This window comes from Alligator sinensis, unplaced genomic scaffold (genome assembly GCF_000455745.1).
Source record: "Alligator sinensis unplaced genomic scaffold, ASM45574v1 scaffold1614_1, whole genome shotgun sequence".
Lineage (NCBI taxonomy): Eukaryota > Metazoa > Chordata > Crocodylia > Alligatoridae > Alligator > Alligator sinensis.
In genome coordinates, this window is record NW_005843065.1 from 108897 (window position 1) to 127780 (window position 18884).

General features: G+C 43.7%; 2 gene segments (V, D, J or C); one reads left to right on the forward strand and one right to left on the reverse strand.

Moving 5' to 3' along the window:
* LOC102369004 overlaps positions 1-3416 on the forward strand; it is a 49756-nt gene extending 46340 nt beyond the window's left edge. Inside the window, 3 exon segments of the C gene segment in view lie at positions 162-467; positions 1508-1816; positions 2933-3416. Of these exon segments, the coding sequence occupies positions 162-467; positions 1508-1816; positions 2933-3276 (959 nt within the window).
* Positions 3417-9834: 6418 nt separating this feature from the next.
* Positions 9835-18652, reverse strand: LOC102367731. The segment is given in 6 exon segments: positions 9835-9858; positions 11520-11659; positions 15159-15554; positions 15960-16283; positions 17611-17943; positions 18320-18652. Coding segments are annotated over 6 exon segments (1440 nt in total).
* Positions 18653-18884: the final 232 nt, after the last annotated feature.

Genomic DNA, 18884 nt, shown 5'->3' on the forward strand with positions numbered 1-18884 from the left:
CCCCCCCCCCCCCACCCCTGGCCGCCGGCTTTTGGATTTACTTTAGTCTCCCCTTACATTCAGATTCCTCACTCTCCTCAAACACCTTCAGCACATCCCTGCCTCCCAGCATCTACCCTACATAAATTACATAGCAACAAAGTGCCAACCCTCTGTTTCAGATTTCCTGGAACCAGCTCCCCCACAAGTTACTGTCTCCCATGCGCCAGACATAGGTGGACATGAGAAACTGACCTGCTTCACTACTGGCTTCTACCCAAAGGACATAGACATCTATTGGATGGTCAAAAAGGAGATGCAAAACTGCACCTTCAAATCACCTCTGGTAGCCCTAGCTGATGGAAAGTTCCAGCAGACTTGTGAGCTGCTGATCAGTACAGAAGACTGGAGCACGGTGGATACATACACTTGTATTGTGACCCACAGCTCCCTTACTGGAATCCTGGAAAAGACCTTACGCTCCACTGGTAAGTCACCAAGTGGGATGGGCTCTGTAGGCTTGCCAAGGTCCCTAGAGAATGGAAGTGTCCAATTCCTGTTGCGTCTGATGCCTAGGAAGTTTTTCCTTCTGCCTGCCTTCTCTTCTTTCTTTGCATCCGGTCATCATTCCACTCTGAAGATCTTCCAGTCCAATTCTCTCAGATTTCCTCTTTGCAATATTGATCTCAGTTTAGAGAAAAACATGTTCCCCAATGTATTCATCTATGATTTATAATACCGTATCAATTATCAGGCATCAGTTTTCACTGAGGTGCAAATTCTGTTCCACCTCTAGAGCACCCAAGTGCAAGCCTATTCCACACAGCTTGAGCCCGCCCAAAGAACCATTAAGAGGTCAACATGTATAGCATACCTTTATCTTAGTCTTAAAATAAGGCAGTGAGAAGGAAGAGAGAACCTTTTTTTTTTTGCATTATGAGTTGTTCAAAGACTTGAGCAGGATAGAGCAGGATCACACACTGGCACCCACTAGATGAAATAGGATTTGCCCCAGTGCATATCAGATGATAGTTTTCCATTGACTGTTCTTGTTTATATAAAAGCCATTTTTTTTTATTCATAGGCATCAGCTCAGCTCTCTGTCACCAGGTATCAAACTACAATTATTATGTCAGATCTTGATTGTACTTAAAACCCAGTTCTAAATTCTCAGCTGTCAAGTCTGACATTGGAGCTGGAAAAGTCTTTGGAAAGAAGCGTATATGGCTATAGGCACATTAGATATCCAATATATTGATGGCCTGACAGCAGTGTTAATTGCAGATACAGCTTAAATTATGTCTCTGACCCAATTCCTGTCCATACATGAAAATCTCTAGATCACACTGAGTGGCACGTTGAACTCAAGAGAGAACCAGTTGGAAGGAAAATAAGTATTGAAGCATAAGGAGTAGCACAGCTCAGAAAATCGCACCACTAGTACTCTTGTGAAATCCCCCATGCTTGGTAAATCCTCCCCCTGGAATGGCATTATCTGTGACCACTTTCTTCATGACTGCTTCTGCAGGTTGGCAGATCTCAGCAGCAAACTCCAGCTTAATAGAGCCCCCATCCTTGAGGGAGCTCTTTGTCAATAAGACAGCAGATGTGATATGCAAGACCCAACTTGTCAATGCCAGTATCCAGTGGATGATGAATGAACAACCCATGGACTTAAGGGCAGTGAGGTCAGAGGAGCCAGAGAAACAAAATGTCAGCACCTGGATCCAGAGCTGGCTGCAAGTCAACCTGAGCGAGTGGAATTCCACCAAGAAGGTCAGCTGTTTAATCACGAGTAACCAGGAAGAAAGAAAGTTGGATTTCAGCTTAAACCATGGTGAGAATGTAGCAAAATGGTCTTTCTGACCAATGGGACCCATTAGAGCCTGTGTATTATCTCTCGGAAAGAGCCTGAATTTACTGGAGTTCTTCAAGTGACTCTGGGAAGAGATTGCAGAGCTACATTTTAGAATTAGGGAATTATCTAAGGATAAACTTTTTATCAAGGATAGGGGAAAAAATGAGAGGGGGACTTTTTGGGGGTAGGTTTAGGGAATAAAGCAAGGGTAGAGTGAAGGGTAGAGGCTTATTGTTAAGAAAGCAATCTGGATATGGATCTAAGGATTTAGGATCAGGCATCTCATTTGTGATGCACTTTTATAAAGTCAAGAGTAGTCAGGGATAGTCTTCTAAAGTCTGCCATACTGGTATGGGTGACAGACTGTAGGATGATGGAGGAATTAGTGAAGGTGAATTGCAGAGAAACACTCCATCTGTGTCTGGAGAAGAAGTGTAGCCTGAGGGAATAAGTTTGAAGATGGGCTGTATAGGCTGGAATTCAGGAAATAGTATTAGATGAGAGAAGAATAGACCTAAAGGGAAGATGTGGAGGGTGGACACAGGAGGGCTTAGAAATAAAGGACTAGCAAAGGAGGAAGGGCTATGGGGGTTCAGGTCAGCTTTAGGGTAGGTCAGTAACTGTGGGGTAGATTTTAGGGAATAATCCTGAATGAGGATGGTTACATCACAATCTTGCTGTTTTAAGGTGTGTGCTGTACAATGTATATCCCTTTCTTGATGAGGGTAGATAGACAATAAATGTAAAAAACCATTGGGCACTTACGGAAAGGGGTTGAGATACAGTTGTGGCTCTAAGAGACTTGTAATGCCAGAAAGTGAGTGGTGAAGCCTTCTTCAGTAGCACCAAACATATGGGAGGTGAAGGCAAGCAATACAGGGGAGAGAAGGGATGGATGGAATGAGACTTCTAACCTAATGGTAAATGAATATCATACACGGACTGCCTTTCTCTAAAAAGCATGTTAAAGCTGAGGAATCAACATTTCTTGTGTGATTCTGATTCTAAAGTGTTTGTGACACTTTATACCTATTTTTACCACCCTTATTCATTACACGTGCTTTCTCCCCACCCCACTTCCCCAAAATCTTGCAGGCCCTTGGAAGGCTCCAAGCACCTATCTCCTGCCTGCATCCTCTGACACCGCCTACAAAGACCAAAGCCTCACCCTCTTCTGCATTATCAAAGACTTCTACCCAAAAGATGTCTCGGTCTGGTGGCAGGAGGATGAGGTGCCAATCGACATGGACCGTCAGCCTCAGAATGACCACCCGAGCTGTGACCACCAGAGCCAGCGATGTTCCCTGGTCAGCAAACTGGAGGTGTCCAGGACAGAATGGCTACTGGGGACTACCTACACCTGCCTAGTTGCCCACATGTCTTCTGAAGTGATTCTAGAAAGAAGCGTTAATGCCTATACTGGTAAAAACGTGTCTTAGCACTTCCTTCATCCCAGATTATCCCATTCAGGTCTCTCCACCCAAAAAAATCCTCTCTGACTCTCCATCATCCCATACCATCCCTCTAAACTCTTGGCCTCTTACCTCAGCCCTCATGTTCCAGTTTTACTTTTGCTAGACAAAGGCTTTATCTGTTCTGTGTATATTGCATGTGCCTATTAAAGCAATGACCCAACTGCACTGATGGGAAGCTTTCATATTTATGATCTTCTACCTCTTCAACAAGCATCAGGAATGTATGAATACTAAAGTTCATGGACTGCAGGTGGGACAGGAGGGGATTAGTAGTAATGTTATCTCTGTGCCTAGAACAGAATTATCAAAGATGCCTGTGAACTTGGTGTTATACTTCATTTCCTAGAAGTATCAGACTTCTGTCACAGGAACATATATATATAGGATTGAAAACCTCAACCTAGTGGGATAGCTTGGGGAGAAAGTATTTTCTTAATGTCTGGACTGGATCTCATCCCCATCTCAGTCACAAGCTTAGTTCTGGGATGTTAGACAAGTTACTCAGAAACTTGAAGTTCCACACAGTCCCTGGAAGATACAGAATACCTTTATCTCTCAAAATCAGGTCCCAGTTCTCTGTTTTATAACTCCTATGGAGGGCTTTGGAGATAAATATGTATATGGAATTGAGACACTGGAGCAATGGAGGGAATCTTACCTCTTCTGTCATACTAGCATAAAATAAAAATCCCTCTAGTCATAAAACGTACGGAGAAAGCAACAGTAAATGAATGGATAGAGAAACACATAGGACTTCAGGAGCATGGAAAAATTAGGAGTTATGTGGGGATGAAGGGGTCAGGTGTATGTGATGTGTAGGCAAATAGGTGTTTGAGGTGTGTGACAGACTGGTTGCATCACATCATGCAATGGATCCAGTGTTCCAAATCCACATAAAACCACTCGCCCATCTCTTTCCTTGGCATCTGCTTTGTAATGCTATGTTTAACTGATCTGGCCTAGTGTTTCATTGAAGAGACTCTTTTGGGTACAGGATATCAACTTGAAAGGAAAGAGAAAGGCAGAGGGGAGGAAAAATGAACAGAGTAAGTATTCCTAGGACCAATGTAATGAATTGCTTAGAATAACATGTGAAGATAGAATCATCTCCCCCAAAATGACGGCCAGTTGTTGAGATTTTCCAGAGATACTGCCTCAAGGGGAAAGAGAGTATCATTATCCCCCTGGGACACTTAACCCTAGAGCTCTGGAGAACCCAGCTCTAATGTAGCTCGGTCTCATATGGGTTTTGCCAACACAGGTGGATAAGAAGTTAATTCTGCTCAAGGGGCATTAAACGAGCTGCATTGAATAAGTTCTTTCCTCTGCTTTTCTGACATGATCCAGACTCTTGGGACTGCAGCATCATGAACTTCAGTCTTTGTGGCTTCCGAGATGACAATGAGGATGACTACACCGAGCTGGACGATGGCAACTGCGTCTGGACCACAGTCTCTACATTCATCGCCCTCTTCCTTGTCATGCTCTTCTACAGTGGCTTTGTCACCTTCATCAAGGTGAAACGGGGGGCCCATGAGTGACTCAGAGCAAGATAGCTTGACAGCCTTAGGCTGAAAACAGAAAGTTTTTTATTTCCCTGTCCATCTCTCTGGATATGCTTATATCTTCCTCTTTCTCTTTCCACAGGTGAAATAATTACTGCTCTGCTTAAAAGGAAGAAGACTGGAGGGAGCCAACCTCATTCTCTCCCTCTCTCCCATTCTCTTAGCCCTTTTGTGTTCCCTTGTCTGCCCATGATGGCGTTGTGTTTGCCTCAAAGGGAACATTTGTCCTACCAGAAGTGAGAGCAGAAGAGGAAATGTCTCTCCATCCATTTTAGCAAGGACATTTTTCCACATCTCCCAACCCAGTTGGGGATGGGAGTGGATAGGACTCCAGCTGGGGCTGTATGGATAAAATGCTCTCTTCCTCTTCCCCTCAGCTTCCCCTTACCAGCTTTCACATTCCTCAAAAATACCTTCTCTTCACTCCCCAGTCCTGAAAGGATACAGGAGTTGGAAGGGGTGGGCACACCATCTTCACCAGGAGATCTGATGGGCAGGGCAGAGTATCCCCTCCGTTTCAACTTGTCCTGGGTCCCATTTTGTAAAAGCACTTGTCTGTGGGCTGCATCTGCCCTAAGCCCTCCCACAGAGATTGAATCCTAAAGAAACCATCCCACTCTAACCTCACAAGACCCATATTGATTTCCCCACCAGATTCCCCTGTCTTCCCCAAAGGTACCCAACACAGACCTGTTTTCTGAATGGGATCTTTACTTGCAACAATTCCACTGAATGAGGCAAATTTTCTGGTTCAACCTCACAAAAACTAATTCAACCCAAAAAGACACCACCTCATTGTGGTTCTCCCCAAACCCAGATTACTCCAACCTGTGCCTGTTCATCCTCTCCCCCAGAAAGCAGTCCGTCTAAAATGGTTTCTTCAAATTCCCAGCTCCCAGAAGGAACCCCAAACCCAGAGCTCGAACAAAGCCCAAAACCAGAAACACATTCTACGCCTGCAAGAATAATTCCTAGCCACCTTCCATTCTCCAACCCTAGCTCTCTTGCAACCACTCGGTTCCCATTATGTTCTCCTGTGCTAGTTACTTGTACGAAACCCTAAAGATTCACCCCATAACACAATACTTTCACTGCCATGAATTATAACATAGGGTGGGCATATTTCATATGAATAACTGACTGAATTATATTATTGCATTGCTTTTAGCAGAGCAGCACTGATTTTGGTAGCTTTGCCTTAGCCTGTTTCAGTGCGTGTTGCATGGGCATGCCTTATATGCAGTTGCATTGCCTTGTACTCTACTGTAGCATGGTGCCATACTATATGATATTATATCTCACTGATTTGAATTGGCCTGTTGCATACTAGGTAGCATGTTGCATTGTCCAATAGTGAACTTATCTGCAGTGATGCTGTGCTGAAGTGGATTATAAGGTTACATGCTATGTTACTATTTACTATTAATCTTTTCTGTGACACCAGTGCTCATGGAAGAGCTGGGAAGGATGCTCCATTGTCCTAGACAGGGCATAAGCATAGAGTAACAGACCTGTCCAAAAGTCTTTACACTCTATCTAGACCAGACTTATGTGTGGATGGGGAAATAGCTATAACTCCCCAGCAGAGTAAATAATGTGAAGACAGTAAACAGCAAAATTGGGGGGGGGAGGGATCTGAAGGAAAGATAAAAGGGATGTGACAGGGAAGAAGGTAAGAGGAGGTAGATAAAGTGAAGCAGGGTGACAGAGTAAGAAGCCCCTCAGCGCACAGAACTAAGTATATTCCCAGCATTCAAAGCTTTGTTTAAAGTTCCTGCACTGCAGTTGATTCATTCACACTGCAACAAGGAGTTGTATAGCAGCAATGGCATGGCATGGCATTGAGTTGTATGGCACTGCCGTGTCTAGTTTCATTGGGTCATGTGGTACTGAGTTGCATTTCCTGCTTTACACAGAAATGTGCTCATGCACTGTCACGGAAATATCAAGGCCTCCATCATGGAGTCCTGTGCTCTGCAATTGAGAGCAGCTGCCTCACTCAGTCCCATTCTTCAGTTGATCAAGTGCCATTTTATGATCTATTAAGGTCCTGTGTCCTCACTGCTCCGATTGAAAGGTTCCCCCAGAACCTCTATCATCTGATGGTTAGAAACTTGCTACTGCTTTCTAGCCTACATTCACTCAGGTCCAATTTATACCCCTGTAGCACTGAGTTACATTGGTTTTGTTTCATGATATCACAGTACATGATATCAACTTTGCATTGTACCAGCGTTCAATGGGGCATGGTCTTATTCCAGTCTATCACATGGTATTTCATTAAGCTGCATTGTATCGTGTCTTAAGGCAAAACATACCTATGTATTGTACTATGTACTTGAGTTGGGGATTCCTTGTCATTCTTTTGCTTTTAAATAAAAATTATTATGACCCATTTCTGCCTCTGGGCTGATGTATTATCTTCACGCACACTGGAGACCTAGAGGCAGTGAAAGAATATTAATATGCTACAAACATATAGAAGTTGATTGTTTGATGGGAAGTTGAATTAACCCATTGACACATGACTCAGATGATCTGGGTTCACTTAGTAGCTCAGCTACAGGCTTTCCTGTTTGGTATTCGTCAAATCACTATATTGCCGTGTACAACATTTTCAGAAGTTTTCAAAAGTTACACTACTTAAAAACCAGAATCCCACTTATTCTTGGCTTCAATAGGAGTTATGTTCCTAACCTGTTTGAGACATCCTTTGAGTGTCCATTGGCCTTTTTAAAGCCACCAAAATGCCTTTAAAATTTTCATGCTCTGGGAACTTCTAAAAAATTCCCATCAGAGACTCTAAGCCTTAAAAAAAATTGCACCCAAATTCCTTTTTTCCCCAAACTTATCTGATAGTGATAAACAATGCTCAGAAAAATCTGCATTCATTGTGGGAGAGTTTTCTTCAACTATTAGTGTAAGTCAGTAGTAGATCTCTAATTTAATATTTATTTGTGTCTTTTTGGAAATGTTAAGCCCTTTCCAAAGGCAACAAAATCAACTTTCAGGAGACACAAGGTAATACAACGTATTGAAAATCAAACCACTTCTTTTTGAGGCTCTTGTATGAGTTTAGTTGCCTATCTTTACCACCACCACCCCACCGCCCATCCTTGTTGCAAAAAGGTGACAAATTGTCCTTCTAACCCACAGGAAACTCTCTCCATTTCATTGGCCCTTCTTTCTATCTTGTCTCTATATTCATAGGAATATGAATATAGGAATCCATGATCTTCTGATTTTCCCAAACCAAATTTAACAGCCAGTTGGCACAAAAGCAAAGGGGCATCCATTGGCTTAATAAGCTTCAATCCTGGACGTACTTGCTGAGACTTGTAGCATTCCCCAGCCTTCACTTTCCAACTTCAATTCTTTTGGACTACCCTGGGTGCTATTATAGTCTCAGTGAACAGAAAGGTCTTTTATTATTTTGTGTGAGTATATTTTTTCCACTTCTTGTGGCACAGGTTGGGGGGGAATAGGAGCGAGAGGCCGAACTCCTGGGTTTTATCCCTGGGTCAAGGGGTACAGAGAAGTTCCTGTTGGTATAGTTGGAAGTCAGGATTCCTGAGTCTTATTCCTTTCTGCTCCATTGAATTGGTCATGGAGACTCAGTGTCTTAGTTTTCCCATGCAAGGGTTGTGGGAGCTCCATGAATAAAACCTTTGGTTTAAAAGGTTAAACCAAAGCAGATGGTTATCATAAACTACAGCATGTTTTTAATTTTGTTTTTCACCAACAAACCCACAATGGTTATTTGTCATCTGCCTCATCTACCAAATTTCCAGTGCTGAGCCCACAAATCAAATTCGCCCCTATCAGTGCTGGCATTTCTGCCCCAGAATGACTCAAAGGGGAACTATCTGGTTGCAGCTGTTTCGACAAACAGGATGCACCTGTTCTTAAGGAGGTTAAATAATCCAGTCCAGATGTTGCGGACAGCTCTTGGCTTAACCACCAGTGCCTTACAGCCTTAGATGCTAGAGAAAACACAGGCCACAATGTCAATCTTCCTTAAACTGGCATCTTTGCTTCTGCTTTGAAAATGACTCAGTGGCTCATGACAGACAAACAAGTGAACATGAGCATCCAGTACAACGCTTTAGCTAAGAATGACACAGCATCCTAAACTGTATAATCAGGGGAATATCAGCTCTTAATGGAACTGCAGTTTATCTCAGCAGGCTTGTTAGAGGAATTCTCTTAGACTCCCTTAAATCCTGATGTGGCACCAATAGCTGAAAAGGATAGCAGTTCTGCCATTGTCTTTCCATGAAATATAAGACTTGTTTTCAGAGATCCCAAGTCTTACACTGGCTGCTGTGGGCTTAGCCACTAGGCAGCTCTGTACAGGATGTACTTCCAAATCAACAGAAGGCAATTCCTTGTTGCCATGCTAGGTAAAAATAGTTGGACTGAAAGGAAACTAAAGTTAACAACTCACATTTTCGTCTACTTGAGTTGATAGACTCCAGGGGAAATGCGCATAAGGTTTTATAATCACAAGTGGGCAGCCATGTGAACCTTTAATGCATTCAAAATGTGTTGGCCTCTGCAGTGAGGTGGCCTGAAAAGCCAGGTGACAGGATGGCTAGCTAACTGGATGCTTGCATATGAGACTGAATAGAGGGGTGGCCTTAAATCATTTTATTTTAGAAGTACAAAAGTAATGAAGAATGGGAACATCAAACAACAGATTGAATTGGGATATCCTTATTCCTGCATAGGGAATATCCTTATCCCTATACACGTGCACATGTACCCATACCGCCATGGGTACATGTGCACACAGAGGGACTCCACTCTCCCTTCTCTGCTCATTAAAGCAGAAACAATAAAAAACTGCCAGAGAACTTTCTCTCATTACTCCAGTTGCCTGATGAGATGGAAGGCAGGATAAAGCTGGACAGATGTGATAAAGAAGGACCCTGAGTGTCGCCCATCTTCTCCATAGCCAGAAGCCCAGCAATCATTGCACCTGTGAGAGGCACAGAACAGAGAGGTGAAGTTGTTGCCAATCATATCTCTTCTCCAGGATTTTCTCAGTCTTTTTTAACTGGAGAAGGGGCTATTGCCACCACCCAGTATGACCTCACACATAGCCTAGGGTAGTGCTACTCACCCCAAAAGTGTTGCAAGAATATACAAAAGGGTCATAGACAAACTTTAAAAATGGATTTTCCTTTAAAGGAGAAAAACATGGGAAACTGGGATTTTTTCTTGCAGGCTGGAATTCTGCCAGCCTGTAAGGGGCTGCTTCAGGCTCCCCTGCCCCGCATACTGGGGCAGAGGGCAGTGGGGCTGGAGTGAGGGGCACTAGCATGGCCTGGGTGCTGTTTTCTACTTAAACTACAGTATTTACTGGGTTGGGACTGGCCATTGATGTTTACAAATGGGTTCTGGTACAAAAAAGGTTGAGAACCACTGTTTTAAGAGATGTTCCTCCCTTGGCAGATGCAGCACTGCCTAACATGCTGGTGGGTGTTGTTTGGCTCTTCATGCTTTTTGGTCTACTGCTCTATCCCCAATGTAGGGGATCACCAAAGCCCTTCTTCCCCCCCTCCCCTTTTTTTTTTTTTTTTACATGCTCATTCCCCCATGCTCTCTCTCTGCCTTGGGAGGTCCTGCCAAGAGTTAAACATCAGTTGGCATGGTCGTAGCAACCATAAATACTCCCGTTGCTTCAACAGTGTCCCACCAATTAGATCAGCCCCTCAGGCCAATGCAGGACTGCTATCATGTTTTGAGTGGGCACAGAACCCAGTACAAATGGGCTGTGATCTGCAACTGAGACTCAAAATAACAATAGATATTACTCGATAGCTAATCCCACACAAACAGGGAGGCTCCTCTTGCTATCCATGCCATGAGATTGCACATAACTGAGAAAAGTGTTCCCTTCTGACTATTGCTAAGGACCAATAGATATTTATTATAGTGTGTGCTGATGTTGAATACTGATAATTGATCTTGAATTACTGATCCCTATATTGCTGGTTTTAATAGTCAATGACTTAATAGAGAAGTGCTTTGAAAATCAAGGGATGTCCACTGATCACCACTCATTGATAAACAATTACTGACAAATCAGTACCTGATAATAGTTTCCAGAAGACTGGTGGTTGCCATTGGTCCATTTTAATTATTTTTTTTATGTTTGGTAATTCCTCATAGATCTTGCCACCTATTTTTCATTAAATGCTGATCAGTGCCTATTAGTTATTAAAAGCTAATGACTGACTAATGGCTATTTGTTACTGCTGAAAACTCATCACTAAATCAGCAATAAATACAAACTGCTGACTACCAAGTATTAATGAATGATCAAAAATTCTTGATCCTTACCATTAATTGAGAGTAATTCATAGTTTTCTTGAACGTTAGTTGGACTGGCAAGAGATTTATAAAACAATGATCCTTGCTTGTGGATTACTAAACAGAGGTGAATGACTCGTGGCCACTGATAAATGGTTTCTAATGATCAGTTGATGTTCCAATACAGATAGTTTACAGCTGATGATTAAGTATTGATGGAGGTTGGTAGTCAACTAACAAATCAATATTGATTATTGATCACTAAACACTAATTGTTGGAGTATAGCATGAAGCCCGATCATGAATGCTGGAAGCCATCATTACCTTGAACATTGTGACACCAGTGCTATAGCACAGACTGAGCAGGAAAAGAACAATGAAGGTAAGTGCTGTCCAGAAATTTTCAGGTTCTTCTTCTCCTTCTTCAACATAATCCCCTGGGTTCAGCACCACAAAGACAGGAGCTAGGGTCAAGATAAATATCCAGTTAGAGTGGCCTCCACTTTAACCCTGCATGGACATTCATGCCTCAGGAGCCACAAACATACTCTGTCACCCTACAACTGGAAGGGAGTTCTGTGCCCATCATGAAAGACAAAGATGCAGGGAAACCTCCAATTTTCAGTTGTAAAAGGATCCTCAGGGATTTTGATGCCCAGAACCCATTTAAAATGATTTCCATGAGGTTCTTTAGAAATCACAGCCTTCAGCTTTTACAAAACCTTCCCCAAGCAAACCACGCATAGTCAACAATGCTCTGAAATAGAAAATGATCTGGGCATCACCACCAAGTCAGTCAGTGGCATTGTGAATACCCACCTAAGCACTAACAGCTCCCCAGTGCTTTCCACTGTAAGCCTCAATGGTACCACCTCCCTAGCAGCAGAAAGGCCCCCATTATTCTCATTCACAGTATGTTGGTGACATAACAAATATTCCCACAGAGATCATGGCTAACTTTTCAAAAAGCTCATTGAACACTAGTAGGTGCATGATTCTGCGACCAGGGGTTTGGAGGTGAGTTCAGGATACTTGGCTTCCATTCCTGCCAGTGCCATGAACCTGACAAATCTTCTATTCAAAAGCTTGTCCAACTTTATCCCAATCATACAGTTGGTCCAATAAGAGATATCACCAAAAAAATCCTTGTCTCTCACTTAGGTCCTGGACCAACATGGCTACAGCATCAATTCAACTCTACCATGGAATTGTTGCGTCATTCCGTGAGTCACTTCTCACCTCTTTCCTCCTCCTACCCATTATTTGATTTGTTTGGACCATAACCTATTTAGGCATGGGACATGGAACTCATTCACTCATATACACATATAGTTCCTAGATTGTGGGAAGGCTAAACTCAGTTGAGTCTTCTGTATATGTCCATAGTGCACATAATGACTGAACCATCAGTACCCACAAGATGTCAAGCCACAAACCTTTCTCCACATCAAACCCCAACACATCCACGCACACTACTTTCCCAAAAAACCCAATCTTGTTTCAATAAAGATCCTGATTACTTTATGAGCGAGCTATTAAGTCGTGGTGGTCTGGGATAGACCAGGAGTGATCCCCATGACCTGAATGATTCCTACCAGTCATACATGCCCTTTATCCTATGTTCTTGTAGCATGAGCATCTCTCTGCAAGGGTCTGAGTTGAGAACTTCTCAGGACACTGAGAAGTAGTAGTAAGGAGGTAAGGAGACCTTTTAACTCACTACCAGCCTAGACTCTATTGGGAAACAGTTCCCTGGAGCTGGACAGCCTTACAGTATGCACTTCTCTGAGCTTTCTATATGTGCTGTGGCCTGGCCATCACCCCCAAAGGTAAATGTTATGACACTTCCTCAATTAACATGTGGTTCCATTTGATGGGTCATCAGATTTCTAGTCATTCTGCATCTGGGCCAGAGGCCAGGAAAAATGGGAAGCTTGGCTTTCTGACAAAACTAATAGTATCTCAGGGTTGGAAGGTAAATTAAGGTCATCTGCTCCAATCTTCTTCATTCCTAAACCATCCCAGACAGAAGCCAATCCACTGGGTTACAACATGAAAGATCTTGGTGTTATTCCACCTACATCACTTGAGCCAAACAACTTCATCCCGTAATTTCAACCTCTAGCCCCTGACTTCTGGTTAAGTTAAAGCAAAAGTTCAAAGTAAGATGTTCTGTCATGATCAAGAAGCCTCCAGTATGAAGAATCTACCATACCTCTAGATAAATTGGTTTAGTTGTTCTTCCCCTCACATACAAGTTTTCCTCATGTTTCTAGACTGAATCTTTCTGTTTTGCTCCCAAAAACTTGACTCCTTTCCTCTTCCCTGTGCCAGCTTTAGTCAAAAACTTCCTGCCTTTATATGGGTAGTTTAGGCCACAGTCAAGTCAATGTTCAACTATTTTTTTCACAAACTGAACACCAGTAACTGCTTTGGTTTCCCTTCATAAGATCTCATCACATCTGCAGATTAGGGTAAAATTCTGGTTGTGATTGAGTGTTTAAATTCCTCACTGTTCTCTGAAATTTATCATGAGAGTCAATTCAAATAAAATAGAAGGTAGGCAAAAGAGTCCCTTGCATCCCTTTATTAAAAAAAAAAATCTAATCTTCAGTTCCTCTTTTTGATCTGTGGTGTGACATTTTCTGGAGAGGGACTGTCCCTGACATGCTTTCCATGCTGCAAACAACAGGATGGGGCCCCAATCTCAGGTTGATGCCATGCAAGGAAGTCTCTGGTACATTCTCAACCTTAAAGTCCTTTCTCAGGTGCCACCAAGTGTTCCCCACCTTCATGCCTGCTGTCTGAAATCTGACTTATCCCACCCATTATTCTTTGTATTGCAGTTACCCCTAGCAGCTGTGGCTTATGGAGCACAACATGAGGCATAGTGCAAACATATCCAAAGACAGCACCTTCCCGATCAAGGTTGGCTTAGCAAGACCAACATGTGGTCTTGGAAGATGCGGTGGATACTTGACCAACAGGTTTGTCTAGGCTGTGTATTTTCTACACCTACCCTTGTATCTCTGCCTCAGTAAGTACATTTCCTCCCTTTTGAAAGTACTTGTGATCTCAACCACAAATCATTCATCTTAGCACATGGTTACCGATGTGGAATTCCCCAGCATGAATTCATCAGTGGGTCAGATTAGATTTTCATCCCTTTCTGCTTATCCAAGCTTAGAATGGCCAAATGACCCAGCTTTAGAAATCACTTGCTGTTGCATTTAAACTCTAGTGCATCTGTGAAAAGCTTCAGATTTAAAAAATACAGGAAGCAGCCCCCATTATGGACTGCAAATCCAACTGACAAATTGCAATTTAACCCAGTGACAATAACCTCCTCTCAGCTCCGTTGTAGCTAGCACAGGTCAGGTCTTCATATGAGGAAGCTGGTATCACATCACCACATTCATACCTAATATGGCATTCTTGCCTGTGAAACCTTGAATGATTTATTCACTGATCTGACAGGAGAGACCCTCATCTGATTTTCTATGCAACACTGGCTATGGAACTCCATCCAATTACCCTGATGCGGAGCCAAACTCTACGTTTGACTGAGGAATCTGTCAAAAAGATAGCCCATCTGAATGGGAAGACCTCAACAGTTGGAAAATCCACCTTTTCACTTAACAGGTTTTCCCACTGGTTTAATCCAAAAATTTCCTTTCATTTTGGCTTAAATTTCCTTGCCTTTACCTTACAGTCATTAATCTCATGAAAAATGAATATGAGACAGACCCAAGAGGAAGAAGAAAGGTTTCAAGCAGGATAGTGAGGCTGAAAAATTGACCATGTGAAAAGACAATGGCCCAGTGAAAACAGACTCTAACATGTTGCATTTTTATTGTACATAGAGCACGTACAGCCAAGCCCCATTCACCAGAGCCCCCCCTGCTTTACACACAGGCTACAGGGCACCACAAACACACAAGACTTGCAGGGCTCTGTCTCCTCAGTAGCAGGTGACCTCAGTATCAGACAAGACCACAGAGACGTTGACGGTGGTGGGTTTACCGGAGGCTTTGTCCACGCTTCTGTGGACGAAGGTCATCGGGAGGCCTTCATGGCCCACCACACAGGAAAACGCGTTTCCCTGCTGCCACTCTGATGCTGGGACGGTGAGCTTGCTGTAGATGAAGTAGCCGTTCCCCTTCTGCGCAGGGTCTGGGTAGGGTCCAACATTCACGTAGGCTTCTGGGGGCATGGACCGGTCCTGCTGGGTCCATGTCACCAGGATGTCACTGGGGTGGAAGCCCTTGGCCAGACAGGTCACGGTGGCTGATTCCTGCAGGGTCAGCTCATCAGCAGAAGGAGGGTAGACGTAGACAGAAGGGGCCTGTACATTGACCTCTGCCACATAGAACCAGTAAAGTGTTAGTGGCCAGAAACCAAATGTAGGAATCCTGTCTGTCCTTACCCAATGGATCCAAATCCCATCCCAGGACTGGGGATAGGAGGAGTCCTGACCTCCATAGATTCCCTTCTCCACCTAATACACCCAACTTTCCTCATAAAGCTGGGGATAAAACCCAAATCCACCCTTTTCTCAATACTATGCCCAACTCCATTCCCAGAGTGAGGGTTTAAATCCAGGATCCCCCATTCAAAAATTTAACTATTGAATCCCACATGAAAGGTAGTTAGAGTCAACACCTCTGACCATATTGTAGTCTTCATTGCCATTAGCCAACCCATCTCCTGACATGGCCTGAACCTGGGTTGGCATCCCCATCACAGACAATACAGTCTCCGTACCTTGGGTCTTAGAGATGGATTTGGTGATGGCTGATGGGATGTCTGGGTGCTTCACTGTGCAGGTGAATTTCTCTCCAGACTTCCACTCCTCTGCACACACCCGAAGGATGCTGGTCACACTGAAGGTGCCATTTTTTTGCTGAATTGGCTTCCCAGTCACTACGTCCTTGGCATTACCACTCCCCCGGCTCCAAGTGATCTCAGGGCTGCTGGTTGACCCCAGGTTGGTGACCAAACAGGTGATGGTGGTGTTGTGGGCTATATAGAGGTCCTCCAGGGAAGGGGGAAGGAGGAGCACCTCCACTGGGGATGGGTCACAGCCATCTAGTAGAGTAGGAAATGGGATTGAGTGCTGGGCTTTACAAAGGTGGAGTGGGAGGAAGGTGGAATCCCAGCTGCATGTGATACAGCAAACCAATTCCAAAGGAGGTTTGAAAAACAGGGTAAAAGTTAAATGGAAAGACAGTGAGATCCCAATGGACAGGGGTATCTAGATGGACAGGGGAATATCCTAAACATGGCTGAAGGATTTGAACACACTGAAGTCCCTCTGGAATGAATGCTTTTTTTAACTCCCTAAATGGATCTGAAGGTCTCATCCTCTGCTATTGGGCGGTTGTTGGGTGCTCTCATCCACTGGATCCCTCTGCCTTGCAAGAGCTATGGCTGCAACCCAGAGACCAGGTTTTATTTCACTTAGTATTTACACAAGTTGACTTAGGTGCCTAAGTGCAGTCCTATTTCCCCCTTGCTTGAGTCACTGGAAATACACTTAAAGCACAACCCTCCTCACCACTTTTTTGTGACTCAGTCTTAAGTCTAGGATGATGGTGTGTCAGAAATTAGGTGTATTTCCAGAACTTGCCCTGGGTGAGATAAAACCACATTTAAACACGCCAACTTACTTCTATAGTGTAATATAAGTCAATGTGTAAAATGTTTTTCATATTTTGCTTCCATAATATGATAACACTCCATGATTTTCTATGGTGAGCTGCAGGCTCTCAAAAGGTTTTGAAAGATTAAGAGGTAAAAGAGTGCTAATTGCCTTGCCTAAATACCCTGCCATGGAGAAAACAGCAGCTCCTAAATAGAGAATTGATTTTAGTGGATTTCTATCTGTCTTCCACCATCATTTAATGTATATATTCTGCTCTCAGCATTGCTTTTTTCAAATATCTAATGTTCCCTGAGAACAATCAGTTTTTCCTCTTACATTTTCCTCTGTAGTGTCTTTAAGTTTCCTAGAGACAAGGATTTTTTTCTTTTGTAATGTCCTTTAATGGACTAACTGTAAAGGTGGGAGAAAGATTAGAAAAGCTTTTCAATGTCAAGTGCTCTTCCGTCCTCAGATGTGGGAAACAGAAACTTCAATGCTGTGTCTCCCAAAATATATCCCTTTCTTCCCACCCGCTTCCCATTCATTTTAGCTGCATCTCTATCCAACCTCACGCAGCATACATCCATTTATTCACTGTTGATATGTTTCTTTCCACCCATTTAAACATTCCTGGATCCACCTTTCACCCCCAAAGCCAATCCATCTTGACCCTGGTATCTGGGTACAGTCCCCACTACATTTAGGCAATGCTGGTTTTAACTTCACCCTCCTTGTTTCCCCCCATGCCCTGCCAGCCTCAGAGGCCCTCACCTTCACACTTGCTTGCATTGTGCATCTCAAAGCCCGAGGTAATTCCAGGATGGGTCACTTTGCATGTGTAGACATCTCCTCTTTTCCAGCTGTCCTTGGAGACGTTCACTCGGCTTTCACCCATGTAGTAACCATCTGCACCTTGGACAGAGGAGTAGCCTGGGCTGGGATTCTTCTTCTCTCCATTCACCAGCCATTCCACTTTGGCTTCATTTGGCTTGAAGCGCTGGAGGAGACAAACCAGCTCCACAGGGGATGTTGTAGAGCCATCCTCACAGGCTGCGGCTAGGAGGCTAATCTGTGGTTTTTTCACGTCACACTCAAAGAGAGGCTCTGGAGAGGGAAAAGATTATGAGGTCAGAGGCATAAACTTATCACCTTTAGGGAGCATCTAGTTCAATCTTGCCTGGGGCAGGCAGGTGACTGTGAAAACAGATGATAGATCCTTCTAACTTCCCTGTACAACCATGCATCCAGTAACTCGCTCCGTAGCATCCAATCATCCATGCATGCATCCTTCCCCCTCTATCATGCATCCATCTGTCTATGAGTCTGTCCATCCATCTATGTATGTAAGTGTCCTCCTTTCAGTACAATATAATCTATTGGTTAATCTGTCTGTGTTTCTTCCACAGCCTCACACATTTTCCCAGACAATTCTGCCACCAGTTTCACTCTCCTCACACCTCTGTCATCCATATTCTCTCACCTGTTGGGACAGGCTTAGAAGTCTTCGTGTTTGTGGGGTTGTGAGCCACCTTGCACTGGAAACTGTTACCCTTCACATTCGTGCCAAGGATGCTCAGCTGGCTGCTGCTGGTGAGGTGGCCATTGCTGTTTTTCATTGGTGGGAAGTTTTGGGTCACATTTTGCATCCCTTTAGAAATTTCCCATGTGATGTCCACTGGCACTGGGAAATACCCGGTCACCAGGCAGGCAAAGGTCATGTCACCCTTGAGGTTTTTGGTAAAGGTGTCACAGCTTGGCACCAGGGGGTACACAGCAGGAGGTGCAGGAAGCTCTGCAAGAGGGAAGAAGAAAACAAATGAAAAGGACCAGAGGAATTCAAAGACTACAATCAGAAATGCTAAGAGCATCAGGATTCCAGCCTCTGTGTGTGTCCTACGCATACTGTTATATATTCCAAGCAGGGAGTGGTTCCCCATCTCCTCCCACATTATAATCCACTGCCCACCTAGAGCTGTAGCTAAAACCCAGGAGTCCTGGAACCCAGACCCTCTGCTTTAATCTACCATATCTTCACTCTCTTCCCA